A 22205-nucleotide genomic window follows, 5' to 3' on the forward strand; every position below is an offset into this window, starting at 1 on the left:
CCGTGTCTCCCTGACCGCTGTGGAGTTAGAGGGTAGTCCCCGCGGGGCGTGTGCATATTTGCGTGACACTATATTCAGGAACGCTTTGGGTTCAGTCTCACTTAACAAAAAAGAACACAGGAAGAGATTTGGTGAGATGTGTGTGGGTGTCTCTGTCCTGGTCACTAGGGGCCTGGGGAGGAGAACAGGGAAGACTGATATCTGACAGGCTGCACGCCTCTCTGAAGCCTCAAGCTGTGGACATGGGGATGGGAGGTAAACATGCAGGGCAGGAATGTGGAACCATCTGGATAGGGGGGGGGGGGGGGGTTCTCTCTCTGTCTCTGTCTCTCTCTGTCTCTCTCTCTCTCTCTGTGTGTCTCTCTCTCTGTCTCTGTCTCTCTCTCTGTGTGTCTCTCTCTCTCTCTCTCTCTCTCTACCCCCCCCCCCCCCCCCCCCTAGCGAAGTTAGGCCCAGCTGGGACGAACTTTCGGCGAAACAATGCTCTCTCAACACAAGATTGGAAAAACAGAATCTTAGCATGAGAAAGCAACAGGCTACTATTCATAATATCCCCCTGCCTCCCCAACAGTTCCATTGTCTGGCAGGCGAAAGAACAACATGGACCCTGACAAAGGCCACCGGGCCAACCCAAGACTTTTTTTTTTTTTTAAAGGGCACGTGACCTACTCTGACAAAATATTATCTTACGGAATTTGGTGACACACATTTGATGGCCTCGAAATAAGTTTCCATTCCAAAACAACAACAATGTGGCTCTTAACGACCTCTCTATCCTGCAAGGACGCAAGCTTGGCAACGGGCTACTTTTGTATTAGTCTCCATTAAACAGGCTTATCAGTGCTGTGATGTGGCGTTTCTTGGTGACAGATTCAGCGAGCACAGTCAAGGTCTAACTGAGCTGAATGGTTTTCTCATTTGCCCAGCGATGGCACAAAAACACATCTATCTGAGCCTTGTGTCTCCTCTGCGTCTGCTCTGTGTCTGCTCTGCGTCTGCTCTGCGTCTGCGTCTGCTCTGCGTCTGCTCTGCGTCTGCTCTGCGTCTGCTCTGTCTCTGCTCTGCGTCTGCTCTGCGTCTGCTCTGCGTCTGCTCTGCGTCTGCTCTGCGTCTGCTCTGCGTCTGCTCTGGCCTGTCTGAGGCGTCCTAACAGTGTCACTCTCTCCCTAGTGTTCTCCCTCATCTAGGCTGCTAGAACACACAAACACACCAGACATCGAAGCTTGCCATCACAGTACCAAAAGAAAAGCCTGCGATGGGTTAATGCTAAAATAAGTACACACACGCGTTTATTGTCAATATTCATATTTACAACGTGACAATGTATTCCCTCTCAGTGAAACAAAAGCAGAAATCTCATCATGAAAACGTCATTAAAGTTCAGCAGAAATGCAGAGAAGCAGAGGTAAGGAAGGAACATAAAAAAAAAAAGAGCGCTCACACACACACGCACGATTTTGCAGCTAATAAGGCCGGTTCTAATCTATCATGATTTTGCGATTGCAAAAAAAAAGACTAACCATACTGTATGGTAGAAAAGGCAAAATAAAGCAAAAATAAAATATCAAAGATGATTCCAATGAAGCCAAAAACAACCAAATAAGCGAGGATGTATGAATAGGTATTCCTAACCTGCCAAATGATTCCTCCATATAATATCAGCGATAGTCATTGGTGGGCCACCAGCTGGGTGTGGTTTACCTTTGTCATGGTCTGTCCTTATCATATCCATTAAGGAATTCTCCAAAGAGTGCAAGCTAAACGCATCAAAGGGCCGATTCCGGTCCTGCAAGAGAAGAGAAAGAGAGAGAGAGAGAGAGAGAGAGAGAGAGAGAGAGAGAGAGAGAGAGAGAGGGTCAGGGGTTAGAGAGATCTCACTTCCAATCAGAATCAATATCAAATCAGAGCAAGGACATCATCATCGCTCACTGCTGGACAGGGTGGATGTCTGTATGCGCACCACCATCACCACTTGACATCTAAATGGTAAATGGACTGCACTTATATAGCTCCTTTATTCAAAGCACTTTTTGGCCTCTCATTCACCCATTCACACACACATTCACACACCAATGGTGGCAAGCTACCATGCAAGGCGCCGGCCCCGCTCACTGGTAGCAAATTTGGGGGTTCAGTGTCTTGCCCAAGGACACTTCGACATGTCGCCAGCGGGGGCTCGAACCGCCGACCTGCCGACCTTGTGATCGTTAAGACGGCGGCTCTACCTCCTGAGACACAGCCGCCCCAGAGATCTCACTTCAATCAGAATCGAGATCAAATCATAGCAACAAGGACAACATCATCTGCTCACTGCTGGACACTGAGGAGGCGCACCACCATCACCACCTGACATCTGGTGAGGGCTGGAGAGAGGAGGAACACAGGTGCACACATGCACACACACATGCACACACACATGCACACACACATGCACACACACACCTCCATTTGCTCTCTCAAGGAGCTGAGAGTTCAGCAATGGCATGTCCACAACAGCCAGGTCTTAAATCAACAGTGAGCACCTCACTCGACACACGCCTCAATGATAAGAGACCACCACCATGTCCATCCTCACACAGCACACAGACAGACACCATGAGAAACATTCTTGTTTTTGCATTTTGCCTTGGCTGTTGTCATTCTGGTTGGTTAGCCAACTTTGCTCCGGGCCAAAAGAACAGTGTCTTTCGTGTAGGAACAACACACCCTTAACTTTGTTGTAAGCAGAAAGACAGGCAAAGACATACTGCTTCTGTCATCTCGGCGAATCTCAGTTCATCATAAATTCATGACCAGACATTAGTCAACAGAAACTAAGAGAAAGAGAGAATGTGTCAGTTACATGAGCCTAGGGGGCTCCTCAGTACCCAGGTTTCTGTTAGTGTGTGCAGAAAAAGCGCACACACACACACACACACACACACACACACACACACACACAATCTTTAAATGTGACATCACTTGGCTCTAAAGTACAGGGTTTCAAGAGTAGAGCCACATCATTTCATGATTCATCAAACACTAACATCCAGAATAAAGTGATCTCTGTGAGCGTGCTGTTTGCCAACTGTGTACGACCAATCTTACAGGATTTAACAAAAACATATTTTCCTTTAGCGACGTTGATGGAATACCCTCCTGAAGTAGATCCACATAAGCCTCGCATAGAAAAAGAAACAATCAGGCAGGCATTTTTCAGAATAAATCACGTTTAACATCTCTACTGGGGACAAATGGTCAATGGTAAATGGACTGCACTTATATAGCGCCTTTATCCAAAGTGCTTTTACAACGGCCTCTCATTCACCCATTCACACACACATTCACACACCAATGGCGGCTAGCTACCATGCAAGGCACTGGCCCACTCAATTCGGGGTTCAGTGTCTTGCCCAAGGACACTTGTCTTCGACATGTGGCCAGCCGGGGCTCGAACCACCGATCTGCCAACCTTGCGATCATTAGACGGCGGCTCTACCTCCTGTGCCAAAGCCGCCCCAGACAAACATGACTATGACAGGGTCAGGCCTGGGAGGCAGACAAACATGACTATGACAGGGTCAGGCAGACAAACATGACTATGACAGGGTCAGGCCTGGGAGGCAGACAAACATGACTATGACAGGGTCAGGCCTGGGAGGCAGACAAACATGACTATGACAGGGTCAGGCCTGGGAGGCAGACAAACATGACTATGACAGGGTCAGGCCTGGGAGGCAGACAAACATGACTATGACAGGGTCAGGCCTGGGAGGCAACACTAATAAACAACTCCCCAAGGTCACCATCTGGAGGAGGCTACCATCCGTCACCCTGGGTTACCGACTTGTCCACCTGTACTTTGTGACATTATAATGTCCTTCGGTGGCAGCTGGGCTGCAATCTGACCACATTGTGCAGCCCTGCCTTTGAACATATCCAACTTGCTGGAGTTGCCTGGATTTCATTTCTAACCATTCAAACTGGTCTTTAGGCAAGGTTCTCAGCGTGGAAAAAAAGCACTGTTTGATTGGGAGATCAAACCGTCATATTATATTCAAAGGGTGCCATACGCTCATCTGACCTGCCAAAGTTCACAACGTGAGGGTGTGAGGGTAGGGCCTCTCTGAGGACTCCATATGGATTTCAGCTTATGACGTTTATAGCCATTTGGTTTATATTTCGGCTGATGATTTACAGAGCCTACTTTACCTGGTTTATACATTTTGAGGGCAGTGTTAAACGGTAATCAGGGGATCAGAGAGCCCCCATCAAGTGGACATGAGTTGGGTAGAAGAGAGTGAGAGCACAACCGAGGGAATGACAGAGAGCCTGAGTACGAGTGCAGGAGTCAGGGCTAGCCTTGGCAGCTAGCTGTCCTATGTCCACGGCCCTAGCCTGGGCAGCTAGCTGTCCTATGTCCACGGCCCTAGGGCAGGAGTCAGGGCTAGCCTTGGCAGCTAGCTGTCCTATGTCCACGGCCCTAGTGCAGGAGTCAGGGCAAGCCTTGGCAGCTAGCTGTCCTATGTCCAACGGCCCTAGCCGGGGGACACATTGTTGTCACATCAGTGCTATTGTTGCACATTCGGCTGAGCATTCAAAAGTGTTATTCCCCCACTCTGGATCCGGCACTGCCGTGCAGATAAAAATCTGCCCACTTGGTACAAACGGTAAACACTTAAAACGCTGAGCTTTTCATTTCCCTCCCCTCCCAACACACGCTCTCTCCTGAACACAGCAAGGGGGATTATTCAGTGGCAACACAAATCCTGAGGAGATGGACATACCATAATACTGCATCTCTTCAACTAGACCACTGTTAGGCCTGCTGTTTTTACTGTGGCATTAGCACACCAGAGACACAGCATGTGCTATACAGACAGTGCAGTCATGCCTGCTCCTTCTCTTCAACTCATCCCTGCAATTGACCCGTAACAAGAATACGAAAAAATTACGAATATTGTAAACTGACCAAACATTAAAGATATGGTTTGCTATGGGAGACCTTTCCAGCTAAAGGACCATATACAGTTGTGAAGCAGACTGGTTTGTTCAGTGAACAGGTGTGGTGTCACCTCATTCATTGAGCATAGCTATTGTGATGCTCATTCCTGGGTTCAATAAATAAAAACATCTAGGCTATGGCACTGGGGTTCCTAAATCTATGATTTCATCTGTGTGTTGCCTAGCAAAATGATGAATGTGTTGAAATTGCTAACCCTAACTACCACGCAGAGCAACCATGGTTAAAAATAATGACCATAATGGGAACCAGGCAAGGTAGCACAAACAAGTTTTCCTAACACGGGGGGGAAAAAAAGCCAATTATGCTGGGTTTAGCCAACCCCAAAACCCATATCAATATGGCCCACGTTGAAACTCATTTGCATCAACATCAGAATTAATTTGACTAGAAAACTTGCTAGTCAACTTGTTAAACCGCAAACATCCAATCTAATTATGAGAAGGAATCACAAAGTCAAAAACAAATTGACTTTACTGACTCTCCTTCTGAACGAAGGTGTCCTTTGAGATGCTCATGTGACTTCTGCTTTTTTAGACTTAACATGGACATGTTAAGTTGAATTCTTCACATTTCTGACCTTTTATAAGCCGCCAACAACAGTCTGGTATGAGCTCATGCCAGCAGCTCACCTCGGCCTCCAACCTACCCTATAGTTGTGTGTGGCTGTGAGAACACTCTTAAGATACAAGGCTTAGAAATAACAGGTACAGTAGTCTAGCCTCCAGCTGGCAAGTTGTTCATCAAACAGCTGTGGTGATACTCTGAAGTGACCCTGACCACTCCTCTTTGCTCAATTCAGCAAACAGGGCACTCTGTGCAGGGTGACATCTGGCCCCAAGACCTTGTGTCCTAGTGATAACTGATAACCACCACCACCACCACCACGGCGGCCTCGCTGAAGAGAGTAAAAAGAGGTCAACAAAATGAAACTCAACCGAGATATTGCTAAATAAATAGCAGCAAAGGGAGGAAGGGTAGGGTAAGAGAGACACTGACACAGACCATGGTTATCTATGCTGTATACTTCAAGCAGGTTGGAATTTCACCCTCCTCCTCAGGCTGGGTTTCATTGGCACATGTTGTCCCCTCTGTAACAGTTTAGCATTTTGGCTACCACTGTGTTCTCCTGGGCTGTTCTCCTGTGCTCTCTCTCTCTCTCTCTCTCTCGATTGGGCGACCAAATACTAGCCTACTCTTAGTGAGTGGGAGAGTGAACTCACCCGTGTCTAAGGTTTGAGACTCCTGAACAGTACACCGGTCTGGTACTTTTGTTTATCAACAAGGGGTAAAGGAATAAGCAATCATGAGAAATGTCATATCTGTGATGTTACTTTGCAATATCTCCTTTTCGTAAAAAATAAATAAATAAATAGAAGACAAAACTATGTTTCAGATGTCTGCTGTTTGCTGTTCAGGATGGTGGAGACAGACAGAAGTACTATAGTATCTGGGCAAACATGTGCTGCATTTAAGTGAAATGAAGTCAACATTGTTAGCTATGACAGCAATGCTGCATTGCTTGTAGGTTTTCATTATCACCTGAGTGATAACGTCAGCCCCACTCACAACCCATCAGTCACAAGCAGTAACACGTGATCGGGGCTAGGGGAACAACACTGTATAGAGATAGCCCTACACAGTACCCTACCATGGATAATCTCATGATAGCCTACACAATTAATCAATGTTAGTAATCAAATTGGCTCATTCTTGTTACATTTGGACAATTCTGACAACGGGTCCAAACTGTTTAGCTTTGACTGTCCTCTAGTCTTGACAATATGCGGTTGATATTCTCATGATCATTACGAAGCATTGTGATCACGTGACCACACAAAACGGTGAACTGAAGATCGATTTAAGACCCGCCCACTACACCAAAACCAACCAATCACATCGGAGCAGTGTGCCCTTTAACCATGCCCAGAGTGAGCTGGCAAAACGGGGAGAACATTAACTGTTTCATGCAATGACTTCGCCCATTCTAGTACCAATGGAATTATTCGGCATTGATTAACAGTCTTATTGATCACGATTCACTTCAAATGTCTGATTGCTGGCCATCCGATACAACAGACGCTGTTCACTGCATAAGAACAGCTTCATGCGAATAACCGTAATTATTGGTTATTATAATATTCCTTAAAATGACAGTCCCCTTCCTACTGACGTGACAAGGCTCTGAAGTCATATCTGGGTGAAATTCGGAAATGTAAAGCGTTATTAGTCTTATATAGCATATACAATAAAGCGAGTCGGTTTGACAAATATCAGCTGACGAAACATTGCGCATCCAATATGCTCGACGGAGGGACGATTGTTATCGTGACATGATTTCAACATTATTGCAGTCCCATGCTACTGTCACCAGTCAATCATACCAATATTGTTTTCCCCAATTTCTCTTTCATTGACATGGTCATGAAACAAATCAATGGGGCTACATCAGCGGTCTCTCTTGCTAGGGCTATTCACAGGCTATGTCCTAATGATCAATAAAAAACACCGATTATGGGGATGGATAATAATAAATACCTGAAAAGGCAGCATGTTGTTGCCGTTGTCCGTCCTAAAGGCGTTGTCCTCCATCCAGGACTTGGGGGTGAGCAGGGGACCGGCTCTCGGGAACTTCGGGGGCGCGATGACGTTGCCAGAATAGGGCTTCTTCATGGGGGAGATGGGGTGCATGGGAGACATGGGCACCCCGACGCCGACACCCACAGCTCTCCGCGGGTCCCTGCCGGCCTGGGGACCACCGCTCCACGGGTTGGAGGCTGTGCTCCACGCGGCGTTCTGGTGGTTATTCCATGCCGACGATGAAGACGACGGCGCCTTGCTGTTCATGACGGCCTGGTGACTGTACGCGTTCCTCTGGGGGGGGAAAGGACCTGGGTTAGGACTGCCAGCCTGGGACCTCCGCTGCTGTGGCTGGGCTGGCTGATGCTGCTGAGACTGGGGGGCCAAGCCGGCGATCTGAGGGGAGAAGTTGCCTCCGAACACCGGGTTGACGTGGTGGTGGTGGTGGGGGAAATTCTGAAAAAGCATCTGTGTTCCGTTCACCGAGGGTATTCCTGGGAAAAAACTGTCATCCACGGTGTTCGGGGTTCCTCCAGTGGACCAAGTGCTTCCGAACGAGGGGGACAGGGTGCCACCGGTTTCCTGCGGCTGGTGAAAACCCAAACTCACACCGGGGAGGGTCGGCGACTCCATCGGCACTACTTTCTCTGGATTGTTCAGCGGCGCTAAAGCGGCTTGGCTGGTCCCAGACGACGGACTGTCCTCCGGTGTGGGGGGCTCCGACGAGGGGGTCGGGGTGGAGGAGGAGGGAGGGTCTACGTCGGTTATATCTGGCTGCTGCTGCTGGTGAGGCTGGGCTTGGTTTTTGTCCATCAGTAAATCATCCTGCATGGTTTAGCTCAGCTGAAACGGGGGAGAAACAGAGACGAGTTATTATTGAGGAGCCTATATCATCCAGAAGCCGGGGTTGTTATCTAAGCCTGAGAAGGATGTTCTCACTGTCGCTGCGACCAGCCAATTGGAAGGCGAATTCGTGATCACCTGCATTTAGCAACGACACAATCGATGTCTACCGATTATGACACAATAAACTACGTTCATTAGAAACATTAAATAGTTGCACTCTTTAAAAACACCAGCGCTCAGTCCCCTCACATGCATAGGAGGACACCGATATCATCAATATTCGCCACGTCTCGTTTCCCTTCACACAGGAACTCCGAGCTGCGATGTGAAACTGATTCTGGTTCCTGTTTTTTTCCCCAGGACCGCCCTTAAAGTAATTTGCATACGTCAATAAATACAGCTGTGTCATTCCACCGTGTTAAAGAGACAGGCCACCCTGAACCACCGCACCCCCACACACTCAGCACATGGATAGGCCTGTGGCTACATTATGGAAAGTTCCTACCGAATAAGCCTTTCACTTGATACTTTGTGGAAATGTAGACATTAATACAACATATTCATTCATTCATTCATTCATTCACCCAGGCATGGCCCAACATTGACCATGATCCACATTAGGACATCCATAACATTGACCACGATCCACATTTTGTGATTGACCAAAGACAACATCGCTCCATCCTCATAGCATGGATGTCATAATTGCAAGAGTGAGAAAATAGTCATCACAACCAAGACAAGGCAAGGCAAGTTTATTTGTATAGCACATTTCATACAACAGGGGCAATTCAAAGTGCTTTACATGCATTATTTAAAAATACAGCGAGAGGAGCATAAGAAAATAAAAATTACAATGAATAAAAGCAAATATAAGAAGTAAATAGATAAAACATTTAAAAAGACAATAGTTCATGGAAAAAAGACATTGATGGAAGTGTTTGTGTTTAATCATAACTAGTGCAAAACATGAAGGTTTTTAGCTTAGATTTAAATATTTTAAGGGTTTGGGCCTGTTTGATTTCTTCAGGGAGTTTGTTCCAGGAGCATGCAGCAGCGTGACTGAAAGCTGCTGCACTGTCTTTTGTTTTCACTCTTGGAATTATTAGCTGATTTGTCTCAGCTGACCTTAGGGACCTTGCGGGAATATAGGGTGGGAGGAGATCTGATATGTATTTTGGTCCAAGACCATTTTGTGATTTGTATGTAATTAGGAGGATTTTGAATTCAATTATCTGAGAGACTGGTAGCCAGTGCAGGGATCTCAGGATTGGTGTAATGTGTTCAAATGTATTTGTTTTTGTTAGGACACTAGCAGCGGCGTTTTGGATGAGCTGCAATTTACGAACAGCTCCTTTAGATAGGCCTGTTAGTAGACCATTACAATAATCAAGTCTACTCGAAACAAATGCATGGATTTTCAAGGTCTTGCTTGGACATGAAACCTCTCATTCTTGTTATGTTTTTCAGGTGATAGTAGGCTGATTTAGTTAGAGTTTATGTGGCTGTTGAAGTTTAGATCGGAGTCTAGAATTACACCAAGATTTCTGACCTGTTTTTTAGTGTGGAGAGAGAGAATCAAGTTTTGCACTGACTTTCGATCTTTTGTCAGGTGCACCGAATACAATTATCTCTGTTTTGTCCTTGTTTAGTTGGAGGAAGTTTTGTGTCATCCAGGTGTGTAACCATTGGGAAGCTTTTAGAAAGCTTCAATATTACACGCTGGACCTTCAAAACAAGTTAATCAAATGAAACATTGTGTCATTCCCGGTGCACAAAATGCCCAAAACTATTAAAGGAGCTGTCATAGGTTGCAATGTCATTGGTCTTTTTCTAGCAATACAACATTTTATATTCTGGCTGCATTATCAGATTTATTGGCTAAATTGTTTTAAATTAGAATGCTACATGAAGGATAATTGAATAGTTTCCATATTGCCTAGCCAATCAAGTTATGGACATTATTAGAAACAATAATGAGACACTAAACTACAGGCTACTCGATCTGTGTTGAGTGTCAATGTCCTTTATCAGCACCAACCACAAACCAGTAGTTCCGCAGGGGGGTATTTTACGTACGTTGATAACTAAATGAGTGATTAATTTAAAAAGCCTGGTTAGAGTGCAGTGATTTAAGACTCAAGTCAGTGCAATAACACAATTCAGCCTTGTCTCGTCAACTCTGAAAAAGGGAAATACTCTCGCAATTAACGGGGCGAGGGAAATGGCTTGTCAAAACATTTCTGACAGATTAAATGCGTACGTTATACTAGCCCCTATTGTTTTATTTTCCTTCTGACTGCTAGCCGACTGCTTTAATCTCTGCGCCAGACACACCGCTCTGTTGTTAATGATGCAAGCTGATACACATACCCATCTATCTAACTATCTATTGGCTTTTGAAGACAGTGAATGTGGTAATTTTCTTAATGTGTTTATTTTCATTAATACATTCTTTGGAATTTAGGTAAAACATCAATTCATACTTTGCCATTTGTCACAAATCAAGTTGTCACATTAGGTCGGACCTAATGTTTCCAAAAAGACACTTAACGGAACTGTTTTTCAGGATTTTGTTTCCGCTTGTTAGACATTTTTTGACACACATTTAATCTCGACAGATTGGTAGGTAGGTACCAGGTTAGTTCTGAGGCATAACATTGCTATGCTACAGCGATTTCTTTAAGCCACATTCAGGGAACGGAACTTGCACTGAAATTATTGCGATTTATCAAAATAAGCCTGCATTTTCCTTTAGCAGAGTTCATGGAATACCCCCCCCCCCCCCCCCCAAGTGTCTCTTGAATGCGATAGAAGCACTTGAACACGCTCGAGTTGTATTTACCAACGTCACTAACTGGGAGGCGCCAAGTTTCCGAAGACCACTCGAACGCACCATTGGAGCGTGCGCGCAGCACAGCCCTGTTCCGAGTTCCGACAGGATTGTCTTGTCACCAAAAATCGATTAAGCCAATTAGAATAGGCCTACATCAAACGGGGGCCTGTTCAGACAGACGTGAAAAACGAACTACTCATTGGCTTGTTTTTAATCGTCATAAACTCAACTAATGTCTACGTTTGACGTCAGGAGAACACAGACATAGGCTACGAATGAACCGATGTCATGGTATGAGCCCCATAGAATAAGCTCCATCCGTTTCTGACAGATACGAAAATCCGATCTGAACGCGTTTCTGACATGAACTTGTTCAGATAAACGTATGTATGCGCAAACCCAATCGACGGATACGACATTCGTAATGCGCCCCTCGGCCGAGCACTATAGGAAAACAGTTGCTTCATCCTTTTCTGACAGACAGACAGTGTCTGAACGCGCCCTAATGAACCAAACGCTACATAGACATGGCCCACACACTGCTGCTTGGCCATTTCAATGATGAACCCCAACTTCTAGGGGAAGAACTGTGTATGCATAGTCTAGTCGTGACGTTAGAATTATAAAGTTCTATCTCCATTTTTGTCAAAATTGAGTTTTTTTACATAATCTGATCCATTAGGTGTTTATTAATGCCTGTGTGGTGTTGTTTTTAAAAATGTTGACATTTTTGACTTAGTAATTCATAAAATACAAATGTTCCATCTCACAAAGCATAATGGAATGTAAAAAACTTTGACGCTCAATATCTCTGAACTACCCTAAACGGAGATAGAACCTTATAATTCTAAGCTCACCTAGTGTGGGCTATAATAAAGCCGCATTGAATGGCATTTAGTTATAGCAACCCTATACACGTGCTGTTTGGGTCAAATTCGATTGCTCAAGTGCATGATTAAGGTTTGCTGTATCAGTGTGAGGTACTCCAGAACATATATTATATATATTATAATATATAATATTATATTATACATATTATCTCTACTACAGAAGGTTTATCATAGCCAACTGCACCGCGTTTCCAGCCACAATCTTCTCTTCGATGCAAACATGCCTATTCAAGGTCATTACAGTATAGGGGGAAGCTTATCAGTCTAAACCCCCCAAAAAAACAATACGCCTACACAAATTAGGGCTGTGGTATTTCCCCAGTGTTACAAGATATTCCATACATTCATAAAGAGTGTTTAGATACATTCGTGACCCCTTAATACACAACAGAACCCCCCCCCCCCCCCCTAAACAAATAGGACAACAGCATTGCACACCGTGTCTGTCTTCGGTGTAAACATGAAACAGAACTTACCTTTTCGTTCACCTTTTGGGACTGTGTAAAAAAAAAAAGGCTATTTCTTGTTGGCCTCCCTCTGGATTTAGATCAGACAAATGAGCTGCCCTGGCCGATGTGGTCAGCAGTTGCTTCAACAGCTGATTGACTGCAGCGCATGGATGAGACAGGGGAGGTAGGGGAGTTGTAGTTTTTCTGTGTAGGCTAACTCGTCCAGAACGCAAAGTTTGCAGTATCAGAGCCAATGTATCTGTTCTGTTATTTATTTTATTTTTTTGCGTTTTTCATAGAAATCAAGTATGGAACAACGAGGGTAATCTACTCATAGCCACATGTCATAAGGCTGGGCTTATTTTCTGCAACATCACATGCTGTGCTAGGCAATTGATTGGAACAATTAACACATAGCATCTAATGTTATCAGGGGGGGAAATGTACAATAATTTACTCTAATGACAGCAGAATTTACTCTATGACAGCACAGTCATTGACTCTATGACGGAATTAACTTATGCATGCGGGCTACATTTGAAAGACAGCTAAATATGTAGGAGCCTACCGTAATACGAAGTATTTTGTAGCCATATATATGGATTTTCATGTTCGTCTTCACCAAGATGACTTGGTGCCCGTAGATCCGGCGTCGGCACGGGTTAGAACCATATACTTATTATTACATTTAGAACATAAACTGTATTATGTTTTGGCCACATGAAGGAGAGCACATTCGCTCGAACTACATATCCCAAGTGTCTTGCGACATGTGTGATCTCTGCTTCTGACACGCTTGTTATTGTTGATGACGTCACTGCGGCCCGTCGCGTTACCTCGCAGAGACAGGCTAGTCAACAGAGTCAAGTGGTCACACCGGTGCGATTCTTTTCATGACAAATTAAAGCATTAACCGATGTGAACTCAATTCATACCGCATGTCACGTATCATACGAGAATTAAACTAACAATGATCATGATTGCAAAGGAATTATTTATTATTTTCGACGTTCACCTAAGCTAAAACGTTAGCGATAATAGATTTCGGTGAGCCACAACTGATTTGATTAGCCAGTAGCAAGCCAACGCTAAGTCAACCTAGCTCAGACAGTCCGTGTCACAACAGGCCTGACAGGCAGCGCCCTAGTTAGCAACACTCCCATCATCGAGTGTAACTTGACTGTTGTGTATTGGGGTGTTTTTCAACTTCTTTGCGATTATGGCGGAACTCGGGGCGGTGGTAATGCAACAGAATTTGGACAGGTGAGTCGAGTTGTTGTTGGCAACCTGTTACTAAGCTTTACGTTGTGACTAGCCTGCTAGCTAACTGACATTGCAACTGCCTCAAGCCCTCAACATACACGACAGCGTGTCAACAGTATGAAATAACCTTCATGTTTTACCAAGAATATCTAATATTACCTTTTGGAAATCGAGATAGCTAGCTATTTAATCTAGCAGTGTCAGTCTTAGATGCAAACGTTAGCTAGCATGGCTGTGTGGTTGACAACAAGCTGGACGACTGACTCGAAGTGATGCTGATGTGATGTGAGAGGTGTGTCGCTACACCAGACATGTGTAGGCCTGTATATATAGATAAATCATTGCGTTAGACATTGCTGATCTATGAACTACTTGCTTTGACTGCTTTCCCCTCCCTGCCTGAGATCTATCATCCTCCATGCTCCCTGGGTTGAATGACGCCCAAGACGTTACACATAAGCATCAAGTCAATACGTTAGCTAAGTGTGGACCAGAGCTAAATGGGTTGTCTGGGTTACCTTGAATGAAATGTGTACCTATTTACAGTTGAATGAATGAACATGCCTGGTGGATCATATCCTGAACACATGTGTCTCAGTGTGTCAAAGTGTTTGCATGTGACATATCGCAAGACAACACGTCCCATCGAGGTGACTGTCAGGACCTTTTGTTTTGAGGTGATCACATCCATATACATTGGAATAGAGTGTCACCGCAAAACAGATGTGGCAACAGTGAAGAATTGGAAATAAAAAACACTTACGAGTAGAGGATGGGCTAAGAATTGTATTCCCAAACTTCAAATGGTTAAAGAACAACGTGATGAATCGAACATAAACACGAGTGATCACATGACCAATCAACACACAGGCTAACATTATGTTATGTCTGACTCCATGGTTTGTTATGGTTAGACTTACCATCCTGTTTTTCTTTGAAACTGTTAAATTGGTTGATTTGTTGATATTCAATTCTGCAATGTGCATTTAATGTGATGTTGTTTTTTCTGCTACTCTGACCAGGGGCCCATTCCACTAAGGTCGATTATCTTCTAAGCCTCGATAAAGTTCTAAGCCTCGATAATGTTAGCTTGCGTTCGGTTCCATCCCATCAATGTGGCTCAAATAATTCGCTGCTTGGTTGAGCTCCTTCTGAGTCAGATATAATTAGCCTGGTCGCGACCAGGCTAAAACACTGGCTAAAGTAAGACACACGTCAAAAAAGGCTCACAGGCGGAAACTACATCCCGAACGACAGTTCCTCTTTTAGGAAATATTAGTTCCCACTTCACACGAGATAGATAGATGGATAGGTTGACTGTGTGATAGATAGATAATTTGATATTTTGAAAGTGTGATCGATCGATAGATAACTTGATATTTTGAAAGTGTGAGATCGATAGATCAATAAATAAAAGAGTGTAAAAAAAAAAAAAGTTATTGTCTCAACTTGCATTGCTGTCATCACAGCGGTCTGGCTGGCGCAGTGGTTAAGGCAGCCAGCGAGAGTTCCAAAGGTTGCGTGTTCGAGACTTGACTAAGTGATTTTTTTTTTTTTTTACATTTAACCGAAGATTTCATGCAAAGGCTTCAAACACCATGTCTGTCGGACAAGTGCAGGAGGAAGTCCACCTTGTCCGAACATAAAATGTACTTGTCCCGGACAAGCGGACAAGCCTTAATGTCGAGCCCTGTGCCTTGGTGCATCACCGTGAGCTGTTGTATAAGTGGTTAACTTGTGAACTGGCACTAAGGGGAACCTTACTGTAACAGATAGTCTATCCTCCTGCCTTTGTGTGTCTGGCTGTGTTGGTCTATCCCAAAAAAGTGTGTTCAGACCTCTTAATGCATGTTTCTAATAAGTAATCAATCATAAGCTGTCTGCACTTTCACTAAAGCTGCAGATGTCCTCTAAGGCTGTTTGTGTGGCAGCAATGATTTCCTTCTGCCCAGAAACTTCCTTCATTAGCTGTAACTGAGCTTCTGCGCTAAGGTTAGTTTGGGATTGACATGCTTTGATTGCAGAAGCTTGCCGTTAGACCCGATCCTGTAACACTATTTTCCTTTTCTAGTGTTGTCTTGAACTGTTTGTGAAAGGAGTGCTTGTAATGCTGTGGCCACTTTTTGTTTCTTATTCTTCAACATGTTTGGGTTCCTGTTGAGCTCAGACACAGCCCATGCAGAGGGCTCGTCTTGGCTGTCTAACCGCTGTAGTAGCCTATATCATGTAGCCTACATCACGTTTATCAATGTACTGCCCCAATATCATTGTGGTACATGGCTGCCATGCAGCAGGGCTCAAGTGCAAACAACCCAGGCTCTGTTTGAAGAGACTGATAGCCAGAAGATGCCCCCTGGCTTTAGGCGGTTGTGTACCCAGCTCTATCAGTGACAAACACATGGCTCCATAGGCTCTTATCTAGGCCTGCCACTGGCAGCTGGCTCTCCATGCAACGCAGTGTTTCAAGAACATCGGAGGGAGATACACTTCATCAACGCGTTGGACCTTTCACTGGCTCATACACAACCTGAATGTGGAACTCCTTTCAATTTCTGTCTGTCGTTTGTTAGACTGTTGGGTTAACGGGCTCCGATCCACCAGCCAAACAGTCAAATGGAGTAGTAGGTGTTTTTGATTGTTATGGAGTGGGCCTGGTAATGTGTTTCATGGGGGTAGCTGAGCCAGCTTGTTTGTTTCTGCAGTGGAGTCAGCCCAGGTTTGTTTGTCGTGTAGTTCAGGAAGAGGCAGTGGAGGTAGTCAGTCCTGCAGAAGCCCCCAGACCCTAACCTTCATTGAAGACTTTGCGGGCCGGGATCCGGCGCTCCTGTGCTTCGCCTTTTGTGCTGCGGAACCTCCAGTTTCCCACAGTCACGTGACCGCTGCTGGATGAAAGGAGCCTTTGTGGAGCGGCTTAGGCCCTGCTTAGAACCAGGAGTCTGACTTGAGACCATGAGAAAGTACGCCATGCCTGTCTCACTCATCTCTACACAGTACGCCACACCTGTCTCACTCATCTCTACACAGTACGCCATGCCTGTCTCACTCATCTACATCTCTACGCCATGCCTGTCTCCCTCATCTCTACACAGTACGCCATGCCTGTCACACTCCTCTCTACACAGTACGCCACGCCTGTCTCACTCATCTCTACACAGTACGCCATGCCTGTCTCACTCATCTTTACACAGTACGCCACGCCTGTCTCACTCATCTCTACACAGTACGCCATTGCCTGTCTCACTCATCTTTACACAGTACGCCATGCCTGTCTCACTCATCTCTACACAGTACGCCATGCCTGTCTCACTCATCTTTACACAGTACGCCATTGCCTGTCTCACTCATCTCTACACAGTACGCCATGCCTGTCTCACTCATCTTTACACAGTACGCCATGCCTGTCTCACTCATCTCTACACAGTACGCCATTGCCTGTCTCACTCATCTCTACACAGTACGCCATGCCTGTCTCACTCATCTCTACACAGTACGCCATTGCCTGTCTCACTCATCTCTACACAGTACGCCATGCCTGTCTCACTCATCTCTACACAGTACGCCATTGCCTGTCTCACTCATCTTTACACAGTACGCCATGCCTGTCTCACTCATCTCTACACAGTACGCCATTGCCTGTCTCACTCATCTCTACACAGTACGCCATGCCTGTCTCACTCATCTCTACACAGTACGCCATGCCTGTCTCACTCATCTCTACACAGTACGCCACGCCTGTCTCACTCCTCTCTACACAGTACGCCACGCCTGTCTCACTCATCTCTACACAGTACGCCATGCCTGTCTCACTCATCTCTACACAGTACGCCATGCCTGTCTCACTCATCTCTACACAGTACGCCACGCCTGTCTCACTCCTCTCTACACAGTACGCCACGCCTGTCTCACTCATCTCTACACAGTACACCATGCCTGTCTCACTCATCTCTACACAGTACACCACGCCTGTCTCACTCATCTCTACACAGTACGCCATGCCTGTCTCACTCATCTCTACACAGTACGCCACGCCTGTCTCACTCATCTCTACACAGTAAGCATCTTCCTTTCCCACCATTTGTGTATATTTTACACTTTTATTAGGCTACACCATTTTCTTTTCCACAAATCGCCAAAATATATAAAGTAAAGATGTGGAAATGTGATCTAGTGAGAGACGTGGTGCTTTTTTTGTAGCTCTTCTCCAAATCCTGGGTTCTCCCTGGTGATTGGATTCTTACGAACACAACGATCCAATAGGACGGACTGTTGCTATGCTGGCGAGTAGGTCTGGACATGGAGTGATTTTTCAAAATGCAGTAAGCTTTTTTAATACATAAAAAGGATGAAACGCCCTGCTTGAGCTCGTTGCCAAAATGGAATCTGCCCACTTAGGCCTAAGTGTTCAATTAGCCTGTGGAACACAACAGGTCACCTTGCTCTAGTGAGGCAAGCTGAGCTGTCGCTGCATATTGAGAGCTCTATGCCGTTTCCATGGAAACAGCTGTCTAATGACCTTTGCGATTGAAACGCCAGGTGATTTTTTTGTTTGATTCGGTCAAATAAGAATGAGTGTGTTAGCCTAGTGTGTTTGTTACTCGGGGGGGTTTAAGTGTTTGTGTACGCTCCACGCGCTTGCACAGGGCCGGATGTGTCAGTGAGCTGGGGGGTTAGGGTTTCAGGGGGAAGATAGCGTTTCGGTTGCTGTTGTATCGGGCCCTGGTCATGTGGATGGGCCGGGTTACGGGGAACAGGAGCCAGCGAATCTCGGAGAGCGCCCGCGTTGGGGCTTTTGTCTGCCGCGGCCGTGCTCCTGCGGAGAGGTCCGTCCGCCGTCCCCAATCAGCATCCTCCCATTTAATCTCCCCTCCTCCGACCGCTGCCCCCCCCCCCCCCCCCCCCAGCTCATGTTCAACCGATCTCTTACCCCTGGGCCTTTTGTTCACCCCCCCAGCCCAGCTCATATTCACGTGGCCTTGTGCTAACAGGCTATTAGAACCGTCACCCAAAACATTATGGGGTGGCTGTGGTGCAGGAGGTAGAGCCGCCGTCTAATGATCGCAAGGTCGGCAGATCGGCCGTTCGAGCCCCGGCTGGCCACATGTCGAAGTGTCCTTGGGCAAGACAAATTGCTCCCAGTGAGCGGGCCGGCGCCTTGCATAGTAGCTTGCCGCCATTGGTGTGTGAATGTGTGTGTGAATGGGTGAATGAGAGGCCGTTGTAAAGTGCTTTGGATAAAGGCACTATGTAAGTGCAGTCCATTTACCATTTTACCATTCTGCTCTCTGTGATTACATGCTGTGGGTCTGGAGGAAGAAAGGGAAGTACTGCAGGAAAAAACCTCTCCTGTTCTGATGGAGGAACCTCTGGGATCTTTTCGGGCTAAAAAGACACAGAAGATGTAAGCCCTGTAGTGTTCCAATCTGTGGACAGCCCAATCCAGTAGTGGAGGGGAGGAGAAGAGAGAGGACCGTAGTGGAGGGGAGGAGAAGGGAGAGGACAGTAGTGGAGGGGAGGAGAAGGGAGAGGACAGTAGTGGAGGGGAGGAGAAGAGAGAGGGCAGTAGTGGGAGAAGATTGGTATGGTGGGTAGTTAAGTAGAGAAAGGACGATTAAGGTTTCTATCGCCTGGTGGCCCCGCCCCTCCTTCGCTGGCCCACGTTATCTGAGAGGCTGGACCCCTAAGCTCCAGTGAGCTTCTCCCATGTGGTCATGTTTTATTCACTGGTGGAGGATGGAAAAACCAGCCTGGTACCTGAGCTAGCGGCCCGGCTAGGGGCCTGATGTTACGGCCCTGAAAAAGGAGAGTCGGCACAGCCCCCCCCCCCCTCCTCCGCCTCAGTAACAGAGCACACCCAGAGTTGAGGATGATGACAGAGGCCCAAAGATTTGCCATCCATTATTCAGGCTTGGGAGCAGGCAAGTTGAATTATACATGGGGATATTATGGGATTCAATAATCACAATCCCATTCATACGGTGGGGTGCAAAAATGGGTAAGCACAGGATGTCGTCCAATCAGCTGGGTGTTGACTTATTTTGGTTAAAGACGTTACCACTTGAAAGGTGTTACCACTGGAGTGTCTATGGAACTGTACAGGAACTGGCTCACTTGTCTTAATGGATGATGTCATCAACAGAATGAATTCTGAAGTGTACAGAAACAACGTAGAAACATATCGTCTGCTTACAAGCAAATGCTTCCAGTGTCATTGGACGAGGGAGCTTAATCATACATGACAATGACCCCAAACATACTGCCCTAGCAACTAGAGAGTTTTAACATACTGCCCTAGCAACTAGAGAGTTTTAACATACTGCCCTAGCAACTAGAGAGTTTTTCAGGGTCAAAAAGTGGAAAGTTCTAGAGTGACCATGTCAGTGTCCAGATTTAAATCCAATTGAACATGCATTTACTTTGCTGAAGAGGGAACATAAGGCAAACATACCTCAAAACAAACAACAACTGAAAATGGCTGTAGTCGAGGCCTGGCAGAGCATCACTAGAGAATATACCCAGTGTCTGGGTGAGGTCAATAGGTCACAGACTTCAGGCAGTTATTGCATGCAAAGGATTGTCAACCGAATACTAAACATGAGTACTTTATTGTGACATAGTGTGACTAGCAGCACATGAATGCCTTGCCTACAATGGTAGCAAGAGAGAGTATTCAATGTAAGGAATCTGAGTTAGTTTAGATTTCATATTTTGTAGGTCAACTAGCTTACAGCTGTGCTGTTCAACACGAGATAGACTCACTGGCTGGCTGAGGTCTGACTGAGGTCTTAAAGAGGCAGTGTTATATTGTAGCAAAGACATGTTATTTTGTCATTAGGCTAAAATTGTATGTTTCAGGTCAAACCTGGCTGATGTTTAAAGGTCCCCTATTATGAAAATGACTCACAAATCTGTCATTTTTTTATTTTTTTATGAAAACTTTCTGAAAATGAAACCTGTTTAACATTTAATCACATTCTCTTATTGAACTTTATCCAAAATGTAGAAAATCTCAAAACTGAACATGTCCCCTGTCTCCTCTCATTGAATTTATGCTCCGATTATATGGGAGGTGGAGATTAATCATTGTTTTATTCAGCCGTAGAAATGCCAACCGTCCAAGGTTCAGGGTAATTATGGAGATGAGAATGTAAATGCCATACGGACAGACTGGAAACAGGTTCCAAACAGTCGTTATCTCAGATCGCCTAGCAACAGAGGTACATGTGAACAAGCCCCTCACATGGATGGAACCCAGCGTTCTCTGTGAGAGAAACTGGGAGCACTTAGTAGGGTAGTAGGAGAGCTAGGCTAACCCAACACAACATCAGCCTGAATGTCACAAGAAGGGACATGACCGTTCAGGCCACATCCACACGGAGACAGAACCCATCTTTTTCTTTTTCATTTAAAAAAAAGTTTTCCGTAAAAACCAAAGTCGTCTCAAGAAATATGTGCGTCCAAACGAAACCGCTGAAATGCCGCCACAAGTTACACCAGATACAGAGAAGAAGAATAGAGCGTGCGCAAAACTTGCGCGATGAACAATCACAAATGCAACAACCCTGTAAGGCGCCGTTGTTGTTGGCTGGGTTAGCGCATGCGGGTTAAGGGAGAGGTGGGGCTATGGCGTCATCGGTTCAGGAAAGATGCGTATGGCTTGTAAAGACGGACATACAAGGGTGGCGTCTTCAGATTTGTTCACTCTGGGACCCGGTTTAAAAAAAATAGCGTCTTCAGGCTCCCAGAACGCGGTTGGCAGATACACCCAAATTCGTCTCCATGTGGACAAGGCCTCAGTCTTTCAGAACATGTTCTAGCGTCTGTTAGAACATTGCTTTTCTGTGTCATGAGGAAGACCACTGGCATTTTGGGTCTGTTGAATTCAAATTTGCAAAGCTACAGTGTCAAGAGAAACAGGTCTAAAACCTTCGGAGAAAGAGACATTTTCGGAGAAGATGGCTTCAACCCAAAACCACAATGCTCATCTCAAACATACGAGTCCCATTCTGTCCTATTGTAGCCACTGCTGTCATTATATGTGACTGGGTTTGATTAATAGGTCCCCATCTCGGCAATTGTCACATATCGGTCGATGGCCAAGACTCTGTCTGCCCTCGGCCCCTTCTCTGAGAACAGTTTACGTGTGTTTGGTTGCTCCCGTGTTTACATGAGGAAGGTCACATAATGAATGAATACAAACCCCAGACACGCAAGCATTTATTCATTGTCAGACGAACATTCCCAGTCTTTGTTCAATGGTACCAAACCTCCAACCCTGCCTGTATGTGTTTCAGACTCTGACCCTGCCTGTGTGTGTGTTTCAGACTCCGACCCTGCCTGTG

At 45.7% G+C, this 22205-nt stretch overlaps 2 protein-coding genes across 5 annotated transcripts in view; one reads left to right on the forward strand and one right to left on the reverse strand.

The window, feature by feature from the left end:
* cpeb3 (cytoplasmic polyadenylation element binding protein 3) overlaps nucleotides 1-8428 on the reverse strand; it is a gene marked incomplete at its 5' end in the record, with an annotated part of 44034 nt that extends 35606 nt beyond the window's left edge. The window contains 2 exons of one of the 4 annotated variants that reach the window (XM_080550223.1): nucleotides 1633-1786; nucleotides 7541-8428. In XM_080550223.1, coding sequence (XP_080406349.1) covers nucleotides 1633-1786; nucleotides 7541-8413 — 1027 coding nt within the window. The remainder of the gene's footprint in view (nucleotides 1-1632; nucleotides 1787-7540) is intronic. The other 3 variants (XM_080550222.1, XM_080550221.1, XM_080550220.1) reach the window with 3 other exon arrangements.
* A 5068-nt stretch (nucleotides 8429-13496) lies between these two features.
* marchf5 (membrane-associated ring finger (C3HC4) 5) overlaps nucleotides 13497-22205 on the forward strand; it is a 57564-nt gene continuing 48855 nt past the window's right edge. The window contains exon 1 of the mRNA XM_080535103.1: nucleotides 13497-13866. Coding sequence (XP_080391229.1) covers nucleotides 13823-13866 — 44 coding nt within the window. The 5' untranslated portion in view covers nucleotides 13497-13822. The remainder of the gene's footprint in view (nucleotides 13867-22205) is intronic.

The sequence above is a fragment of the Nansenia antarctica genome, assembly GCF_963989245.1.
Source record: "Nansenia antarctica genome assembly, chromosome: 1".
Classification (NCBI taxonomy): domain Eukaryota; kingdom Metazoa; phylum Chordata; class Actinopteri; order Argentiniformes; family Microstomatidae; genus Nansenia; species Nansenia antarctica.